This window comes from Caenorhabditis briggsae (assembly GCF_000004555.2).
Source record: "Caenorhabditis briggsae complete genome, chrIII, whole genome shotgun sequence".
Classification (NCBI taxonomy): domain Eukaryota; kingdom Metazoa; phylum Nematoda; class Chromadorea; order Rhabditida; family Rhabditidae; genus Caenorhabditis; species Caenorhabditis briggsae.
In genome coordinates, this window is record NC_013490.2 from 8,164,022 (window position 1) to 8,181,252 (window position 17,231).

Below are 17,231 nucleotides of genomic sequence, written 5' to 3' on the forward strand. Positions count from 1 at the left end.
GCTCGTTCGAGCTACTTTCGTGTTTAATTTTAGTTTTTTGCTTAAAAATAGTTTCTAGAGATGCTAGCGATCATTTTTATATCAAGAAATCAAAAATTTGTTCAGAAAATCCCACTAAATTCACATGAATAATGCCGTTATGCCGCGTTCAAAGTTGATTTCCAGGAAAATTTTCCTAGGAAATCAACTTTACGCGGCATAGAAGAGGAATAAGTCGAATTTCTTCACGATTTACGGGCTTTCGCACGATTTACGGGCTTTTTTTAACGCAATTTTCCAAAGTTTTTTAACGTTTTTCAGCCATAATTGACTGTTTTTGCTGGAAATTGTTCGAAAAAATATGGATTCCGATGAAGAAAATGTGGAAGAGATCAAAGACATTTTCGAGTAGCTTGTATTTCTGATGAATTATTCTTTTTCTGTTTGTAGGTGACATCGTCACGGTTGTGACAACAGTTATCCGAAAAAGGAAAGAGTTCAAAAAGAGAAAAATTGGAAAAGAGGAAAAAGGGCTGAAAATCAAAGCAAAAAAGAGATACAACTTCGAAAAATTGAAAAGTTTCAACAAACATTGTCAGTGGTTTAATGAAATTCCAGAAGCTGTGGAGGTGTGAAATGAGTGCTATGTACAATAACTTTAATGCCATACTCCAACTGTTGTACACGCTTCGCCATACGGAGCTCCGGTCTACGGTCAGCCTGCTTATGCTCAACCCTGCGTTCAACAACCAGGAGGAACTGTCGTAGTTCAAAACGGAGGAGGATCTCGTGCAGAGTTTGTTTGTATACGAGTTCCCTTGATATCACATTTTTTCAGCGATTGCTGTGCGGGTGCATGCTGTATGGCTATTCTATGTTGCTGCTTGTGTTGACTAAGATTAACTATTTCTCTGTTCTCTACACAATTTAACAAAAGCTTTGAGCTATTTTGATACGGAGCTAGAAATTAGTTGTATCACAATTAGACATTTTTGAACATCATTATTTCTAAGAATCGGTCTTCTAGAAAATAAACGAAATGAGAAGTTGAACGAGTTTTATTAATTAATTTGCCGGATAGATATTTTCTCACTCACCAATCGGATTGTTTCAAGTTTTGCAGCAAATTCCTTCTCTGCTTTTGATTGATTTTTGATGTCCTTTACCGAAGCTATTGCCACTTTTCTCTGAATAAAAATGGTAAATCAACTCACTTTGAGACTCAGAGTTTGAGTTTTTCCTTTTTCGGATAACTGCTGTCACAACCGTGACGATGTCACCTACAAACCGAAAAAGAATAATTCATCAGAAATACAAGCTACTCACAAATGTCTTTGATCTCTTAAACATTTTCTTCATCGGAAACCATATTTTCTCGAAAAATTTCCAGCAAAAACAGCAAATTATAGCCGTAAATCGTGCGAGGTCGGTGGTCTCGAAACGAACGAGGCAAACTACGATAATACTCGTTGCGACAGTAGCTGGAAAACCTGGAAAAAAGTGGCAGCTTTGGACAGCGTTTTTCCAGGAAATTTTTCCTGGAAATCAACTTTGAACGCGGCATTATCTACAGTATCCGTTTTCGCTCCGCCCCCTCGTAAATCGACACGAGCGCCGTCTCCGAGATTTTCAGGTGTCACTTTTTTTGATCCGACAATAATATCGAAATTCAAATTGGGTGGTTTCGCTCCTATTTCGGGCAGTCGCTAAACAAGGCGCCCAGGCGGGATATGCGGAGTGTCGTAGTTTTTTTTTATTTTCGAAAGTTTTGGCAATGGTTTTTGATGGGAATCCTCTAGTTTACGAAGGTTTTAGAACCAAATTTTCTTGAAAATTTTGCTTTTGATTGTGTAATTTTCCTAGAAGCTAAATTTTTCTTCTAGATTCTTGGGATTTGTTTCGAATTTTTGCATAAAATCACTCAATTTCTTTGTTTTCTTTTCCCGAAACGAAAATTTTCTTATTTTCAGCCAATTCCAAATGGGCCGCGATCACAAAGAGCACAAGCGTCATCGATCCCGTTCCAAAGAGCGGAAAAGGAGCCGAAGCCGTTCTCCACGTCGGGACCACCATGAAAGACGGCGTCGAGATCGCTCCCGGGACCGGGATTACGATAGGAGAGATCGTGGTAAACAGAGAGACGCAGACAGGCAGAAGCAGAAGGAAAAAGAGAAGGAAGCAAGCAAATCAGCGGTTTTTGAGATGGAAGAGAGTAGTAATGGTAAGAACTAGGCTTAAAAACATTAAAATGGGGGTTTTTGTCTAAAATAACTAAAATAAATTGGACTTTTTATCCTTCTCCTCTTGTTGCTCAGACGTCAGATTCAGTTCGTCCTTCTTTTTGGCCGTTCAAAGCTCCACGTTCCGCCCCCTCCAAAGCTCGAGAGCTCGTATTTCTACATGAGGATGCAAAAGGCTTTTTAATTTTTTTTTGTGGGGGAGGTTTTCTTCACGTGTATTGTTCCTAGTTTCTGTTTTCTGATTCTCAGGACAACAAAATTATATTTTTCCCACGCCATCGCGGTTGGGAACCTGAAAAACGCGCGCTTCGTCGCACACAAAAGTTGGCCGCGTGCCAGATTCGAAAATTTTGAAAAAACGTGAAGCTAAACGTTGTTGAGTCGCTACTCACCGGAAAGCCGCGACGCGACCGCGCTATGCGTCCAAACTTGGCGCGCTCTCCAATTTTTAAATCTAGGTTCCCTTCCGCGAGGCCGTGTTTTCCGTGACATTTCAAAAAAAAGGAGGGAGATAAAAAAAGGAACGTGGATCCACAGTAGTATTACTGAAGCAATTTAGTGTGGATTCGAATTTATTCCCATCAAAACTAGTGGCGCGTTCAAAGTTGATTTCCCAGGAGTAATTTCCTGGAAAAACGCTGTCCAAAGCTGTCATTGTTTTCCAGAGGCCTCCGCTTCGAGACCCGCCGTAAATCGGCATGAATCACCAGGAAGAACACAGTCAAAACGAGTGATACAGTAGTTTACTGTTGCTGTAAATCTGGAAAATAATCGCAGCTTTGGACAGCGTTTTTCCAGGAAATTACTCCTGGAAATCAACTTTACGCGGCATAGAAGAGGAATAAGTCGAATTTCTCTCGGATAGCAACCCTTCCCTCTGAACTCTTGTTTGCCCTTAAAAGTACTTTCAGCTTTTAAAAAGTTGGCTTAGCACCCTAAATCAGCTGACATCTAGAAGCAAGGCTCCCTGTAAAAATTCTCTCTAACCTTAATTTTTCAGACAGCAATAGTATGGACATAAAAAAAATAAGAAAATTTGAAATTGCAATGTATATATTTGAACAAAGGCATGCTACACAGTTAGAAACTACAGATTTTTCAAGAGAACACATTATTTTAGGAAGAATCGAATAATTTTCTTGGCACCATTTTTCGAATAGCCCAATGAAAGGGAAGGCCTATAATTTTTTTTCAAAAAATGAAAATTCCAGTAAAAAAAGTACCGAAATTAGCGAAAATCAGTAAGATTCTCACATTTTTCGGTGAAAATTTGTTTTAAATTTGTTTCGTTTTTTTTTGTTTACGATCATAGGTTTAGGCAAAATCGCATTGTTAACCTTCCACCTGAATTTCGGCGCCAATTTCAAAAATTATCCCAATTCAGAAATAATCTTCGGTATTCCAAAATTTTCTGAAGTATTATAAATTTATAATATTCTTAAAATCAAAAAAAATTTTTTAGAACCAGAAACTCAAAAATCTTGATTCTAGTATACCGCATTTCCTCTAATAGAAGCCCACACTCCAATAGAAACCCATGGGCTTGTATTGGAGAAAATACGCTGATTCAAAATTCCAGAATTTTCGGAACTGTGATTTTAGAACTCGACAATTTCTCAATTTCTGAATCTCAAATTTTTTGAATTTTAGATTTTTTTCTCTGAATTCCAGAATTCTGAATTTTGAGATCCTGGAATCTCAGAATTTCATAAATTAGGAATTTTGGAATTTAGAATTGCATAATGAAAATTTCGAATGATTCAAAACACTGAATTTCAGAATTCTTAACTCCCGAATTGTCAAATTTCGGATTTTTTAAATCATTTTTTTTTTTGAAAATATAAAATTGAAAAATAGAAACCATCTCCTCTAACTAAAGCCCATCTCTAATAGAAGCCCACCCTGAGAAAGAGGTTAAAAAAATAGAAGCCAATGAGCTTTTATTAGAGGAAACACGGTAAATTATTAACACTTTTCAGAAATTTACGCTCATTTGAATTTTGAAAAAGCAAATAATTTTCGAATTTTATATATCAAAAACAACAAAGATTTTTGTCAATCGAAGAGCGCACTGGTTTACACGCCGGGGTGTGAAGCGATAGACCCGAGTTCGATCCTCGCTCGAGGCACCGGATTTTTGAATAGGACGAAAAAAGGCCGAAAATTGGAAAAAATTTCAGATGTCAACGACGTCATCGAAATGAAGCAATTCGATTTGGAGAAGGAAATGGAGCGTCGCCGGCGGAACGTGGAGCTTTGGAGGGCCAAAAAGAAGAAGGAAGAGCTGGATCAGGCGTCTGAACAACAGGAAGAAAATGATAAAAAGTCCAAAAAGAAGGCGTGGAATCTAGAAGACGAGGATGACGAAGATGAGTTTGATTTAGGCTCAAATGGCTCAAAATCGGTTGAAAACCCAGAAGAAACGACGAAAAAGCCGGAAAAAACAGAAAAAATGGAGGTAGACGACGACGATGAGGACCCTCTGGAAGCCTATATGGCTCAAATTTCGTCCCAGAACGCGAAAAAATCGAAAAATCCAGTTAATCAGATATCAGGAATCGTCACTATCATCCAAGAAGAAAAACCGGAGAAAGAGAAGGGACAAGTGCTGGAAAACGAGGATAATATGGATATGGTCATTGATGATTTCGATATTGAAACTGCTGCTGCTTCGTTGTGTCATAAGGGACGGATGTTGGCACAAACCGATCATTCAAAAGTCTATTATCGGAAATTCAAGAAAAATTTTTATATTGAGGTAAGACATGGGTTTTTTAAGCTGTAAAGTGTCTGAAGTCGCCTTAAAGCTGTCTGAAATGACTTGGAAATAGTCTGAAAACATCCAGAAAACACTAGCAATCATGCTGAAATGGAGCTAACTTGGCTGAAAAAAAGTCTTGATATTATCAAATCTCATTTCAAAATTGATTTAAAATGATAAAAGTGGTCATGAACCACGAAATTATCTCATTTCCAGCATGCGCCACCCTAATAACTATCAAAATCTCCCATTTTCAGCTTGGAATATATTTTTCATTTTGTCGGGTTACGGTAGTTTCAATTGTGAGCAAACACTACAACTGACGATTGGATTTGAAAATTTCAATCAATTTTGAGCTAATTTCAATCATTTTAAGTCCCAAAAACAGGTTTTTGGTCGGTTTCAGGTGGTTGAGGTCCTTTCTTAAAGCTGTTTTCCATATGAACATTCGCAATTATTAATTTCCAGACTGCCGAAATCCAAAAAATGACAAAAGCCGAAGTGAAAGCGTACCGCGAGGAGCTGGACAGCATCACCGTCAAAGGAATCGATTGCCCAAAACCAATCAAAACGTTCGCTCAATGTGGTCTAAATCTCAAAATGATGAATGTCTTGAAAAAGCTGGATTATTCAAAGCCCACCTCGATTCAAGCTCAAGCTATCCCAGCGATTATGTCAGGAAGAGATGTGATTGGAATTGCAAAAACCGGTTCTGGAAAAACGCTCGCCTTCCTTCTACCAATGTTCCGTCACATTCTTGATCAACCTGAGCTTGAGGAGGGCGATGGACCCATCGCAGTGATTCTAGCGCCAACCAGAGAGCTGGCTATGCAAACGTACAAGGAGGCTAACAAGTTCGCAAAGGTTCTGGGTCTCCGTGTAGCTTGTACCTACGGTGGTGTGGGAATCTCCGAACAGATTGCTGATTTGAAACGTGGCGCCGAGATTGTGGTTTGTACGCCTGGCCGAATGATCGATGTGCTGGCTGCGAATAGTGGGAAAGTGACCAATTTGAGGAGAGTGACGTATTTGGTACTGGATGAAGCCGATCGAATGTTTGATAAGGGTTTTGAGCCACAGGTAAGAATTGAATAGCTCACAGATCGTCTGAAATGGCTTAAAATTGATTAAAAGTTCTAGATCCTAATTATCTATTTTTTACAGATCATGAAAGTGGTCAACAACATTCGCCCCGACAAGCAAACCGTTCTCTTCTCCGCCACATTCCCTCGTCACATGGAAGCTTTGGCACGGAAAGTTCTCGATAAACCCGTCGAAATTCTCGTCGGCGGAAAATCAGTCGTCTGTTCGGATGTAACCCAAAACGCCGTGATCTGCGAAGAGCATCAGAAGCTTCTGAAGCTCCTAGAGCTTCTCGGAATGTACTATGAGCAAGGATGCTCAATTGTGTTCGTTGATAAGCAGGAGAAGGCCGATGATATTGTTGACCAGCTCATGAAGACCGGATATAACTCAGTGGCCCCTCTGCATGGAGGAATTGATCAACACGATCGAGATTCATCGATTGCCGACTTCAAGACAGGAGTGATCAAAGTGCTAGTCGCCACATCAGTAGCCGCCAGAGGTCTCGACGTTAAGAATCTGATTCTAGTAGTCAATTACGATTGTCCGAATCACTACGAAGATTATGTGCATCGTGTTGGACGGACTGGAAGAGCTGGACGGAAGGGATACGCCTACACCTTCGTACTACCCGAACATCAGGAAAAAATGGCAGGAGAGATCTGCAGAGCTTTCGAAACTGCTGGAGTTAAGCCACCTGCGGATCTAAAAGCCATGTTTGAGAGGTTTAAAAAGGAAATGGAGGCTGAGGGAAAGCAGGTGCACTTGGGAGGGAAAGGATTCGAAGGACACGGATACAAATACGATGAGGGAGAGGCTGAAGCGGATGCGAATAAGAAGAAAATGGCGAGATTGGTAAGGATTGGGATAGCGAAAAATTGGAGAAAAATGACTTTAAATTGCCGTAATCACTGAAATTTTGGAAAAAATTTCTAGTTTCAACGAAATGTCTAGTCGTTTTTGGATTACAGTAGTTCTATATGGTCATTTTTAACCAAAAACATTTTCTGTCCCTTTCCACCCCTAAAATTTTATTATTTTCAGGTGCACGGAATGGAAGCTGGCGGTGAGGACGAAGACGATCTGGATGAGCAATTATCGTCAATGATCAAAACAAAACGACGAGTCGTGCACGGAAAACCGACATCAGAGAAACCGACGACGTCTGGAAATTCGAAATCCGATCGAGAAGCGGAGAAGAGAAAGGATGCGGCGAAGCTGAAGGCCGAAGAAATTAGTTCTCGTCTAAAAACGGCTCAAAACACGATTCAGCCAATCGAAAAAACGGCTACCCAGTTGACGGCAGAAGCTGTGATTCGTGGAAAAGACGTGGCGCCGGTTCAGATTAGTACGGCTATGCTGGCAAAGGAGAAGGCGCAGAGGTTAAATGAGAAGCTCAATTATTTGGGAGGTAAGCCATTTTTTTTCATGAGGAAAAATATACATTTTGTGAAAAATGAGCCGAAATGAGAACCTTTGGCATTTTTGAGCATAGTTTTATACAAAAAAAAACATGGACTCAGTGAAATCGTTTTACGTCTAATTAGAAGTTAACCAAATCTAAACTAGCTAATTCTATGTTCTAACGCAACCGCTTTAGATCGACAAGCCGACTAGCTAGATTCGCATATCGCCGAGGTAGATTCGCATGTCGTCTAGTTAGATTAGGATGTTTTCTAGTTATATTTGCTCGTTTCTTTGACAATTTATTGATTTTTGAGAAAATTTCGGATTATACAGAAGTTTATTAAACAAAAACAAACAAAATACAATAAATGTTATCGAATTATCATGTTAAATTTGTAGAAGTCTTCGCTTCCGATTATGTTTCGAATTTTGAGGTCGTAGACTACTCGTAGTGTCTTTGTTGATATATTTTTCAGAGTATTGTGATCCTTCCGAATATCGCTGTGACAAGTCGATACTGCGCAAAACCCCAGGAAAAAAACCAAAAACGACCCGAAATAGGCACAATTTTAACTGAAAATCACATCACATTTTGCTGAAAATGGCTGAAAATCCTGAAACCCCGGAAAATCCTATCAAAATTGCTTATTTTTCAGGAGAAGCGGCTCCAACAGAGAAGCAAGAAGAAGCGTGGGAATATTTCGAAGAGGAATGGGACATCAACGATTTCCCCCAACAAGTCCGCTACAAAATTTGCTCGAGAGAATCGGTCGGACACGTGGCCGAACTCGCCGAAGTCGGAATTTCGGTCCGAGGAGTGCACGTACCGCCTGGAAAGGAGCCGAAAGCTGGAGAGCGGCGTCTGCATTTATTGTTGGAGGCGAGAAGTGAGAGGAATTTGAAAGCGGCCAAAGAGGAGATTATTCGAATTATGAAGGAGGCGTTTAGACAATTGGTAAGTGATATGGGGATATGGGATTGAAATTCAAGGGAAATTGGCTGAGAATGAGCCGAATAATGGCTCAAACCAGCTGAAAATCTACCAGTTTTGATCCTCTAGAAAATCGAAATCGTCTGAAAATGAGCCTTTGAAACTCAAAAAATTTTGGCTGAAATTGGCTAAAAACGAGAGGAAAAATCATGAACATTTTTTTTGGAAATTCCAACAAATCATCCCAAAAAGTAATAATAAATTGGCTCAAATTGGTCCGAAAATCGGTTGGAAATGTTTTGTAAAAATATTTAAATTTTCTGAAAATGGACCTAAAATAACCTGAAAATCACGAAAAATGGCTGAAAATCCATAATCGGTATTTTTTTCCAGACCGCCCAAATCCAACGAGGAGGCACACAGGCCAGATACAAAGTCTGATGGTCAAGAAGCAAGGATCTCTAGAAATCTGTATTTTCATTTTCATTTTTTGACTTCTTTGTTAAAATTATTTCTCTTTTTATTTGTCCATTTATTGATTTTTATACAAAAATATGAATCCCAAAGAATCAATTTTTTATTCAAAAATCCCCTAAAAAGCAGTTCATCTCCTGGATCCATCCTCAAAAAAGACGCCACCATCAATAGCGCAGTACTTTGGACATATTCCTCTCTCTCCAGGTGGTCCTGGTTGTCCAGACGGCCCTCTTCTCCCCACCGGACCATCCATTCCAGGTATTCCCGACTGTCCGGGTGGTCCTTTTGGTCCTGGCTGTCCTGGTGGACCGTCTTCTCCAATCTCCCCTGGTTCTCCTGGCGCACCAGGTGGTCCCGCCTCTCCTGGTGGTCCTGGTTCTCCTTGGGTGAATTCCACTGGTTCTGCATTGATTCCTGGCTGTCCTGGTGGTCCTTGTGATCCTGGTAGACCTGGTTCCCCTGGTGGACCTGGAATTTGAGGGTTTTGAGTACTAGAAAGTGAAAAGTTTGAGAAAATTGAGGAAAATTACGCCAAAGTTGCGAAATGACCGCTTTTAGGGGTTGTTTCAGTTCTAAAACGTCTAGTTGCGACATAGCCAGTTCTAGAACGTCTTTTTACAAAATGGCTAGTTCTAAAACGTCTAGTTGCACTTTGGATAGTTCTAGAACGTTTAGTTTCGAAATAGAATGTTCAAGGACGTCCAGTTGCAAAATAGATTGTTCTAGGACGTCCGGTTGGTATGTGGTCGGTTCTAGCTGCCAAATGACTGGTTCTGGAACGTCTAATTACTAAATAGTTCAGTTCTAAAACGTCTAGTTGCGAAATGACTAATTCTGAAACGTGTAATTGCGAAACAGTCGGTTGTAATACGTCCGGTTGCGATACTACTCATTCTAGAATATCCAGTTGCGAAATGGTTCAGTTCTAGAAAGTTTGTTTTTGAAATGGCTAGTTCTAAAAGTCTAGTTGCGAAATGGTTCGATTTTAAAATGCTCTGGTTGCGAAATAACTAGTTTTTGAACGTCCAATAGAGAAATTATCAGTTCTAAAGCGTTACTAGTTCCAAAACAGTCAGTTCTAAACCGTCTCACCTGGTGGTCCGGGTTCTCCGGGTTCTCCATCTAATCCTCTTTCTCCAGGATTCCCAGGATGTCCTATTTCTCCAGGCGGTCCTTGTGGTCCAGGTTTTCCGGGCGGTCCCGTCGGGCAAGGACTGCAAGGGGGCGGAGTCACCAAATCACATGGTTGTTGAGGTGGTTTTCCTGGATTTCCAGGCATTCCTGGTACTCCTGGACGGCCTGGACGGCCTGGTCGGCCTGGTTCACCGGTTGGTCCTGGAGAGCCTGGTGTACAACATCCATGATCACAAAAAGGGGCTGAGTCTTGGAAATAGGAGGTCTGCCGGGCGGTACGGTTACGAGGGAGATGTTTGAAGATTTGCACTTCGGACCAAATGGACTTGGTGGAATTCTGGAAGTTTTTTGAAAATTCGAAAACAATTATTTTTGAAAAGTTTTCATATTTCTGAAAATATATTTGCTTGAAATTTCAGCCAATTTTTCCAGTTTTCAAAAGAGAAATCTGAAATTTTTTGACTGAAAACTTTTGAAAATTAAATATACCGAAATTCTATTTTTGAAACTTTAATAAAAATGAAAATTTCTTTATCATAGTTCTCAAAAAAGAAACATTTCAAATAAAAAAGTTATCTGAAATTTTTTTCAAAAATTCAAAAATATTTCTCGGAAGTTTTATGTTCTCCGACTTTAAATTCAAAAGCTATGGAATTTCGAAAAATATAAAAAAACAATTTTTTGAAAATTATTATTTCCTAAAATGTTGCGATTTTCCCAAAAAAGCACAACTCACCCTACAGTAATCAATTTCTCCTTGAATCGCTGATCTCATACTATTGATATAGGAATATATCATTGGAAGTGACAGGCATATCTAAAAATTTGAATTTTGAATTTTTCGAAAAATTGTTTTAATAAAATCAAATCTCACCGATAAAGTGGCCACAAAACTGAACGAAATTGCTGAGTAGGCTATAAATCGATAAGCTTTGATCTGGAAATTGAAGTTTTGTGGAAAAAAAATTTGAGAATAATTTTTTTTTTTGAATTTTTAGTTGTTTTTTTTTTTCCTGAAAATTGCATTTTCATCTTTGAATGATTGAAAAAGTTTCAGAAAACATTTTTAATTTTTGAAATTTAAAAAAAAAAAAACCTTCAACTTGTGATCCATCGAGCTGCAATTCAAACAGAGTATATAATATATAATTTTTCGACTAATTATCCACAGATTTTCCTTTTATATACTCCTAATTTCTGTCCATTTTGTGCCCACTTTCACCCCCTAAAACCAGTTATTTCATCCATTTTCTCCCTACTTTTGTATACTAATTAGTGTTTTCGGACACTTAATTATATATGGATACATAAATGTATGACATCCTTTTTCTCAAAAGAATTGTCCAGTATTTTCTTTGGGATTTGTAAAAAACCAAGAACTTTTTTTCGATTTTGCAATTTTTATAAAAAATTTTTGAAAAAAAGGTACTATTACATATATATATATATATAGCAAAAATACGAAATTCAACATTTTTTTGCTAATAAGAAAATTTGGTATATCTGATTGCTTGAAAAAACTTAAGTTTTTTGCAATCCACCGGGAAGCATGTACCTTAAAACCTGTAATAGAAGATCCCTGTAACTTTAAACCTTGTTCTGAATTATCTTGATTTCTGTGAGAGATATAACGCATTTATCAACAGGGTTCTATTACAATATTCAACGTATTTTACCGAAAGGTAGTCCACAGAAACTATTAGTAGAATAATAAATATCTGGTTCAAAAGCTGTTTATTGATGAACTGTCAAGAAAGCTCTATCATTTTAGACGGTGAGTCTTCGTACATCGTCGCAGACGGACCGTCGGCAGCGCGATCCCCGTTTTTCGGCAGTCCCCGTCTACCTCGATCCCCGTTTTTCGGCAGTCCCCGTCTACCTGTGTGAGAGATTCGAGTGATATCATTGCATGGAATCCCTTCCTCTAGTCCATATTCTGGTCTGGAATGAAGATTTTTGGCACAGAACGAATCCCCACTTTCTGTACATTTTTTGAATCATTTTATTTCAAGAAGTTCTTAAAACACATTTGATAAGTAAAAAATAATGAAAAGACATTCTTTTAAAAAAAGTAAGTGAAGAGAAATTCGATAAAAAAGTTTTGTTTACTGTTTTGGCAGTAGGCTTAGGCCTTCTTGGCGGCGGTGATGGTGAGAACTCCACGGGTGGCGAGGTGAGACTTGACGGTGGAGACATCGACGTCATCTGGAAGTTTGTAGGCACGGTTGATTTCGCGGGCAACAGTTCCGTGGTTGTCGCTGCGGGTCTGGAATGAAGAAAATGTGATTGTGGACTACAGAGCCTGAATAGCCGAAATGGATAGAAAAGGCTTAAAAGCAAAAATTTGTATTTGCAAAAAAGTAAGATTAAACAAAATGTTAACTAACCTCGTGACGGCAATGGATGAGAAGCTCTTGTCCGGAAACCTTGACCTCAATTTCTTTTGGGGTGAAGAATTGGACATCGAGTCCAACTTCGAACTTTTCCTTAGTGTTGTGGACCTGAAAATAGGTGTATACTCTAAAAAAGTATAATTCCAATTACCTTGACAACTCCGTCGTTGTGCTGGAGTGGCCAGTCCCAGGTGGAGGCGGCGTCAGCGGTGACTTCGATAGCGGACATTCTGAATGAAGAAAATGAGTGAAAGAGAAACGAATTCGAAGTGTGAATTTAGATATAAATTCGAATCGAAAGTATAGAATGTGAATCGGAAGGAAATGTAATGTCAAAGAGAAAACATATGCGCAGGTTGCACTCTCTCCCCCGGGCGGAGCATCACAATGCACAATCATAAAACTCGCAGCTCTGGCTCTTTAGAGATGCGGGCTCTAGGAGCCTAGAAGAGCAGGAGGAGGAGGATTTGCGTTAAATGAAAGAAACTCGGATGGACTGTATGAAAGTGGGCGTGTGGTACGGGAGGAAAAGAAAAAGCTCAGGAGATCGGAAAATTCGAAGGGATATGGAGAGGATATGGGAAGAAAGAGAAGAAGAAACTATGATTGTGTATATTGACAGTATGCGGGGAGCTGAGAGCAACACAGAGACACATACAAAGAATGCCCTGAAGAGGAGAAAAGTTTTGTAAACTTTACAATGGTGAAGGGATATGAGATTTTTAGTCACATGTATGGTTCAACTAGGACATCTGTTGGAGAACTCATAGTTCAACTGGATTCTTACAGATTTGTTGGAAAATCAAGCAGAACAATCATGACAAAGAAAAACTATAATTTTTGGAATCTTCTAGAAACTTTGCCAAATATGAAAACTAATCACCAACATTCGAAAGTTTTCATTATTGGGCATCAATTCTAACTTTAATCTTTGCTAACTTAATCAATTTATCTCGGTCTCCGTCAAAGATATGAAAAACGTAGTCAACTGATAAATTGTTTATCATAATATCACAAACATTTTATCAGTTGACACTTTTTTTGATATCTCTTTTAGAAACTCGCATTAAAGAGCCTAAACTTGAGAGTATGGGTGGCCATCTATGACAGGCTTTACGGTAATAGATCGAAATTCTAATTGAGGTTCAAAGTATACATTTGTTTGTGTTCGATTGAAATGCATAAGATTATTCCAGAGGCTATCTAGCCTAAGCATCATTAATCAATGCACAATAGATGATTCCTAATGCTTTATGATCCTCTAAACACGTTGTAATGTATTCGGATGAAATCTGAGAGCCGGGAACCAAAATATCTTTATGGTCGTTCTTCTATTATGTTGGTATAAAACATGGAGCTCTCATAACAATAGCTACCGGAACCTAAAAATATTTTTTTCGTCCGTTTTCCGGCAACTTTTGATATGTAGAAAACATTTTATTTTCCGACTTGTTTGGAGGTTTTCAACACTAAAATTGTCGAAAAGCAACAGTTATCAAGAGAAAAAGAGCCTAAGATTTCAGGTTACAGTGGCCACGCCCACAAGCTTTACTCTTCCACAGCTCCAAATTTGTACCAGAATAATATACCGTAAAACCTGTAATAGAAGCCCCCCCCCCCTCCCACCAACTTTGATCCAATTTTTCTCAGTTCCTGCTAAAGAACCAAAAAAGTTGTCAACTGATAAATTGTTTATCATAATATCAGAAGTGTTTTGTCAATTGACACATTTTTTATATCTTACATAACAATTGAGATAATTGAGCTCAAACTTTATAGGGTGGGGGCCCTTCTATTACAAGTTTTTTTGTAATTTTTTGATTCTGCTGATTATCATATCCACAACCACAAACTGTGACGCTTCTAAGCTTTCCTCTTTCGTCGTTTTCACCCCCGTTGAGCACTTTCAACAGTTCAAATAAACACAAACAAAAGTTTTGTCTCTTTTCTTCCTCCCTCTACCCCGATTCCTCTGTTAAGTGGCTTCTCAGAAACTTCTCGAAAAGTTCTCGGGGAGCTCAGCGATCAGTCTGTTTATTCATCTTCGTGAATAGGTTTTCTTTTTTTTCATAACTACTAAAACAGTTCATGTCTCATCACATACAAAATTCAATGTAATACACGTAACCAAAAATGAGAGAAAGATGAATAATTGGGGAAGGAAGGAGAAAAAGGGAGGTGACAAAAATAAGAAGGAAGTTGGAGGAAGATTGAAAATACTTAATTAACAAAAGAAGGAAATAAATAAATATAAATTATCACAGAATTCGTTTTGGTATTGGTTATCATTGATAACTCATCGACCGTTTACAGCTCATCCTTCTTCTGGAATGATTTCACTCCATGCTTCGTCATGAACTTCTTGAGGTCTTCAAGATCGCGATTTCCAGAGTACTTGATTGGTTCAGTCTTAAAAATTAAAATTTTCAAAAATTCAAATAAATTGTATCTTTTGTTACCTTCTTTCCAGATGGAGCGAAGTAGATGGTTGGGAATCCTTCAACAGCAAATTGACTTGGTGCATCGTTGATAGTGGCATCCATTTTAGCTAGGACCACATTTGGTTGGGACTTTTTCAATGCCTGAGCAAGTTCCTTGTACTTTGGCTCAAAGCTCTTGCAGTGACCACACCATGGAGCATAGAACTCGATGAGCACATCCTTCGATTCATCGTTGACAATCTTATCAAAGTTTGATCCAACCACTGTCTTCACTGGTCCCTTATCGTCTTTTGGAGCTGGAGCACTCTTGACATGAGCCTTTGCCTTTCCACTGCTGATTTGTTTCATGAATGCCTCGAGATTTTCGTCAAGCTCTCCATCGAAATCATCTGGATTCATTGGGTACTTCTTTCCATCATAACCAAAGACAACAACGTTGTGCTCGAGTCCAGAATCTCCAAGTCCAAGTTCGGAGAGCTCAGTGGTAAACTCTTCCTCATCGGCCACTGCGAATCTGTACTTATCCTTCTGGTACTTCTGAGCAATGTTCAGAACTTTCTGTCTCCAGTATTCACTTCCTTCTCTGTATTGAACCGAGAAATCAGCATTGTAGTAAACCACAACCAATGGCTTCTTTGTGTATCTTGTAGCAGCATTTTTCTTGGTCATCTTTCCAACAAGTGGTGCTGAGTGCTCACGGAAGAATGCCAATAGATCCTCAGAAGTAGCAGATGCCTTATTGTAGGTTCTGCTCTTTGGCTCGAATTTGCTGTGGAAAAGGGATGGGTAGAAGATGATAATATCGTTTGGCTTGGCATCCCATTTCTTGAAAGCAGCTGGATCTGATGTATGTCCCATTGTCTTAAACTCTTCACGAAGCATTTCAGCGGAATCAGAGAACGCTTCAAAGGCGGATGAATCTTCGGTGGCAAAGAATCCGATGATGGTGACGTCATCTTTGCTCATGAAACGCTCAATGTCTTTCAGTTTAGCGAGTTTAGTAGCAGCTGGTTTTGATTGCTCAGTCATATACTTGACGATTCCAGCAGCTTCACGAGGACCATTATAATCGAATCTTCTTCCATTTCTGATAACCTTCATTGTTGGATATCCGCTTACACCGTACTTGGTTCCCAAATCCTTTTCAATAGTCGCATCAACCTTTCCAAGTCTGACTTTAGATCCTTGAGCCTTCAGCTTCTGGGCGGCCTTCTCATATTCTGGAGCCAATTTCTTGCAATGTCCACACCATGGAGCGTAGAACTCAACAAGAACCAATTCGTTGTTTGAGATGAAGTCATCAAAGTTTTCAGTTGTCAATGTGACAACCTCCTCTGGTGGTGGCTTGTAATTTGGATCAACTCTCGATTCAACCCATTCAACGATTCCTGCCTCATCTCTTCCTCCATCGTAATCGGTTGGTCCTTTTCCGTCCTTCCAGAATTTAAGAGTTGGATAACCTTGAATTTCGAATCTCTTTCCAAGCTCCGTCTCAACAGTAGCATCAACTTTCGCAAGAGGGATCGAAACCCTCGATGTGGCTTTCTCGTATTCCGGTGCCAAATGTTTGCAATGACCACACCTGAATTAATAATTTTTTCGGTTGAAATTTCGAAGCTGGCATTACCATGGAGCATAAAATTTGACCAAAGTGCTTGGGTTCTTTTTCAAGAAAGCATCAAAGTTCTTGTCTGTAAGCACAACGACTCCTTCATCCATCTCATAATTCAACTCCTCATCCGTCTCTTCTGCATGGATCGCCGAAAGGCAGACCACGACGACCAGAGCAAAAATGCGCCGGTCGAAAAGCATTTTGGAAGAATCCTGAAAAGAAGTATTGATGAACACGAAAACTAAATAATACTGGTTAGAAAAAATGGACGGAAAGTATGTCAAATAAACTGTGTTGTCGTCCAGTTGGGAGTGTGAGAAGGACGATAATGACGGTTGATACACGTGTAACAAATAGAGACGCAGAATGGATGCCTGGTTATGTACTAAAAAACCGATATGTTTTGCTCGATCGCTTTGTAAGAATAGAGAGAGACGAGAAAATACTGTATTCGATTTTCATGAGATTTTTTTGTTAAAACGAGAGATTGAGAGAACGAAATGTTTCAGAAAATTTTCGAAGAGATTTGAGATTTTTAAGAATCTTGAATATCTTTCGAAACTTGATAAATGTGACAAAAAAGATGTATAGTAATAAGTATAGGAAGTAGAATGTATAAAAACGCTCCGAATCGATAAGGAAACCTTACAAAATGCGAATGAGAGGTGACCTCTACGAGTAACTGCCCATCTTTCTCCGACTCTATTTGGTCTAGGCAGTACCAAGGTACGGTCCGACACTCGTCAAATATTATACTGTCATACCGACCGACG

The 17,231-nt window shown here is 39.1% G+C and overlaps 5 protein-coding genes across 5 annotated transcripts in view; 1 reads left to right on the plus strand and 4 right to left on the minus strand.

Annotated features, from left to right (window-relative positions):
- The window catches only part of CBG25950, a gene marked incomplete at both ends in the record, with an annotated part of 1,175 nt that extends 739 nt beyond the window's left edge, over nucleotides 1-436 (minus strand). Inside the window, one exon of the mRNA XM_045244089.1 lies at nucleotides 380-436. Within this exon, the coding sequence (XP_045099871.1) occupies nucleotides 380-436 (57 nt within the window). The remainder of the gene's footprint in view (nucleotides 1-379) is intronic.
- A 1,523-nt stretch (nucleotides 437-1,959) lies between these two features.
- CBG16678 lies at nucleotides 1,960-8,842 on the plus strand (the record flags this gene model as incomplete). The annotated part of the gene is made up of 7 exons (XM_045244090.1): nucleotides 1,960-2,200; nucleotides 4,316-4,977; nucleotides 5,449-6,060; nucleotides 6,145-6,918; nucleotides 7,108-7,474; nucleotides 8,127-8,425; nucleotides 8,795-8,842. 7 exons carry the CDS (start codon nucleotides 1,960-1,962, stop codon nucleotides 8,840-8,842), a joined length of 3,003 nt encoding a protein of 1,000 aa, XP_045096034.1.
- A 163-nt stretch (nucleotides 8,843-9,005) lies between these two features.
- Cbr-col-105 lies at nucleotides 9,006-11,648 on the minus strand (the record flags this gene model as incomplete). Its single annotated transcript, XM_045244091.1, has 8 exons — nucleotides 9,006-9,259; nucleotides 9,298-9,346; nucleotides 9,760-9,888; nucleotides 9,963-10,349; nucleotides 10,749-10,829; nucleotides 10,887-10,905; nucleotides 10,944-11,044; nucleotides 11,409-11,648. The coding sequence occupies 8 exons, from the start codon at nucleotides 11,646-11,648 to the stop codon at nucleotides 9,006-9,008; spliced, it is 1,260 nt and encodes a 419-aa protein (XP_045096035.1).
- Nucleotides 11,649-12,137: 489 nt separating this feature from the next.
- On the minus strand, nucleotides 12,138-12,634 carry Cbr-hsp-12.2 (the record flags this gene model as incomplete). The annotated part of the gene is made up of 3 exons (XM_045244092.1): nucleotides 12,138-12,305; nucleotides 12,400-12,513; nucleotides 12,557-12,634. The coding sequence occupies 3 exons, from the start codon at nucleotides 12,632-12,634 to the stop codon at nucleotides 12,138-12,140; spliced, it is 360 nt and encodes a 119-aa protein (XP_045096036.1).
- Nucleotides 12,635-14,712: 2,078 nt separating this feature from the next.
- On the minus strand, nucleotides 14,713-16,658 carry CBG16681 (the record flags this gene model as incomplete). Its single annotated transcript, XM_002641928.1, has 3 exons — nucleotides 14,713-14,814; nucleotides 14,865-16,428; nucleotides 16,474-16,658. 3 exons carry the CDS (start codon nucleotides 16,656-16,658, stop codon nucleotides 14,713-14,715), a joined length of 1,851 nt encoding a protein of 616 aa, XP_002641974.1.
- Between the last annotated feature and the right edge of the window lie 573 nt (nucleotides 16,659-17,231).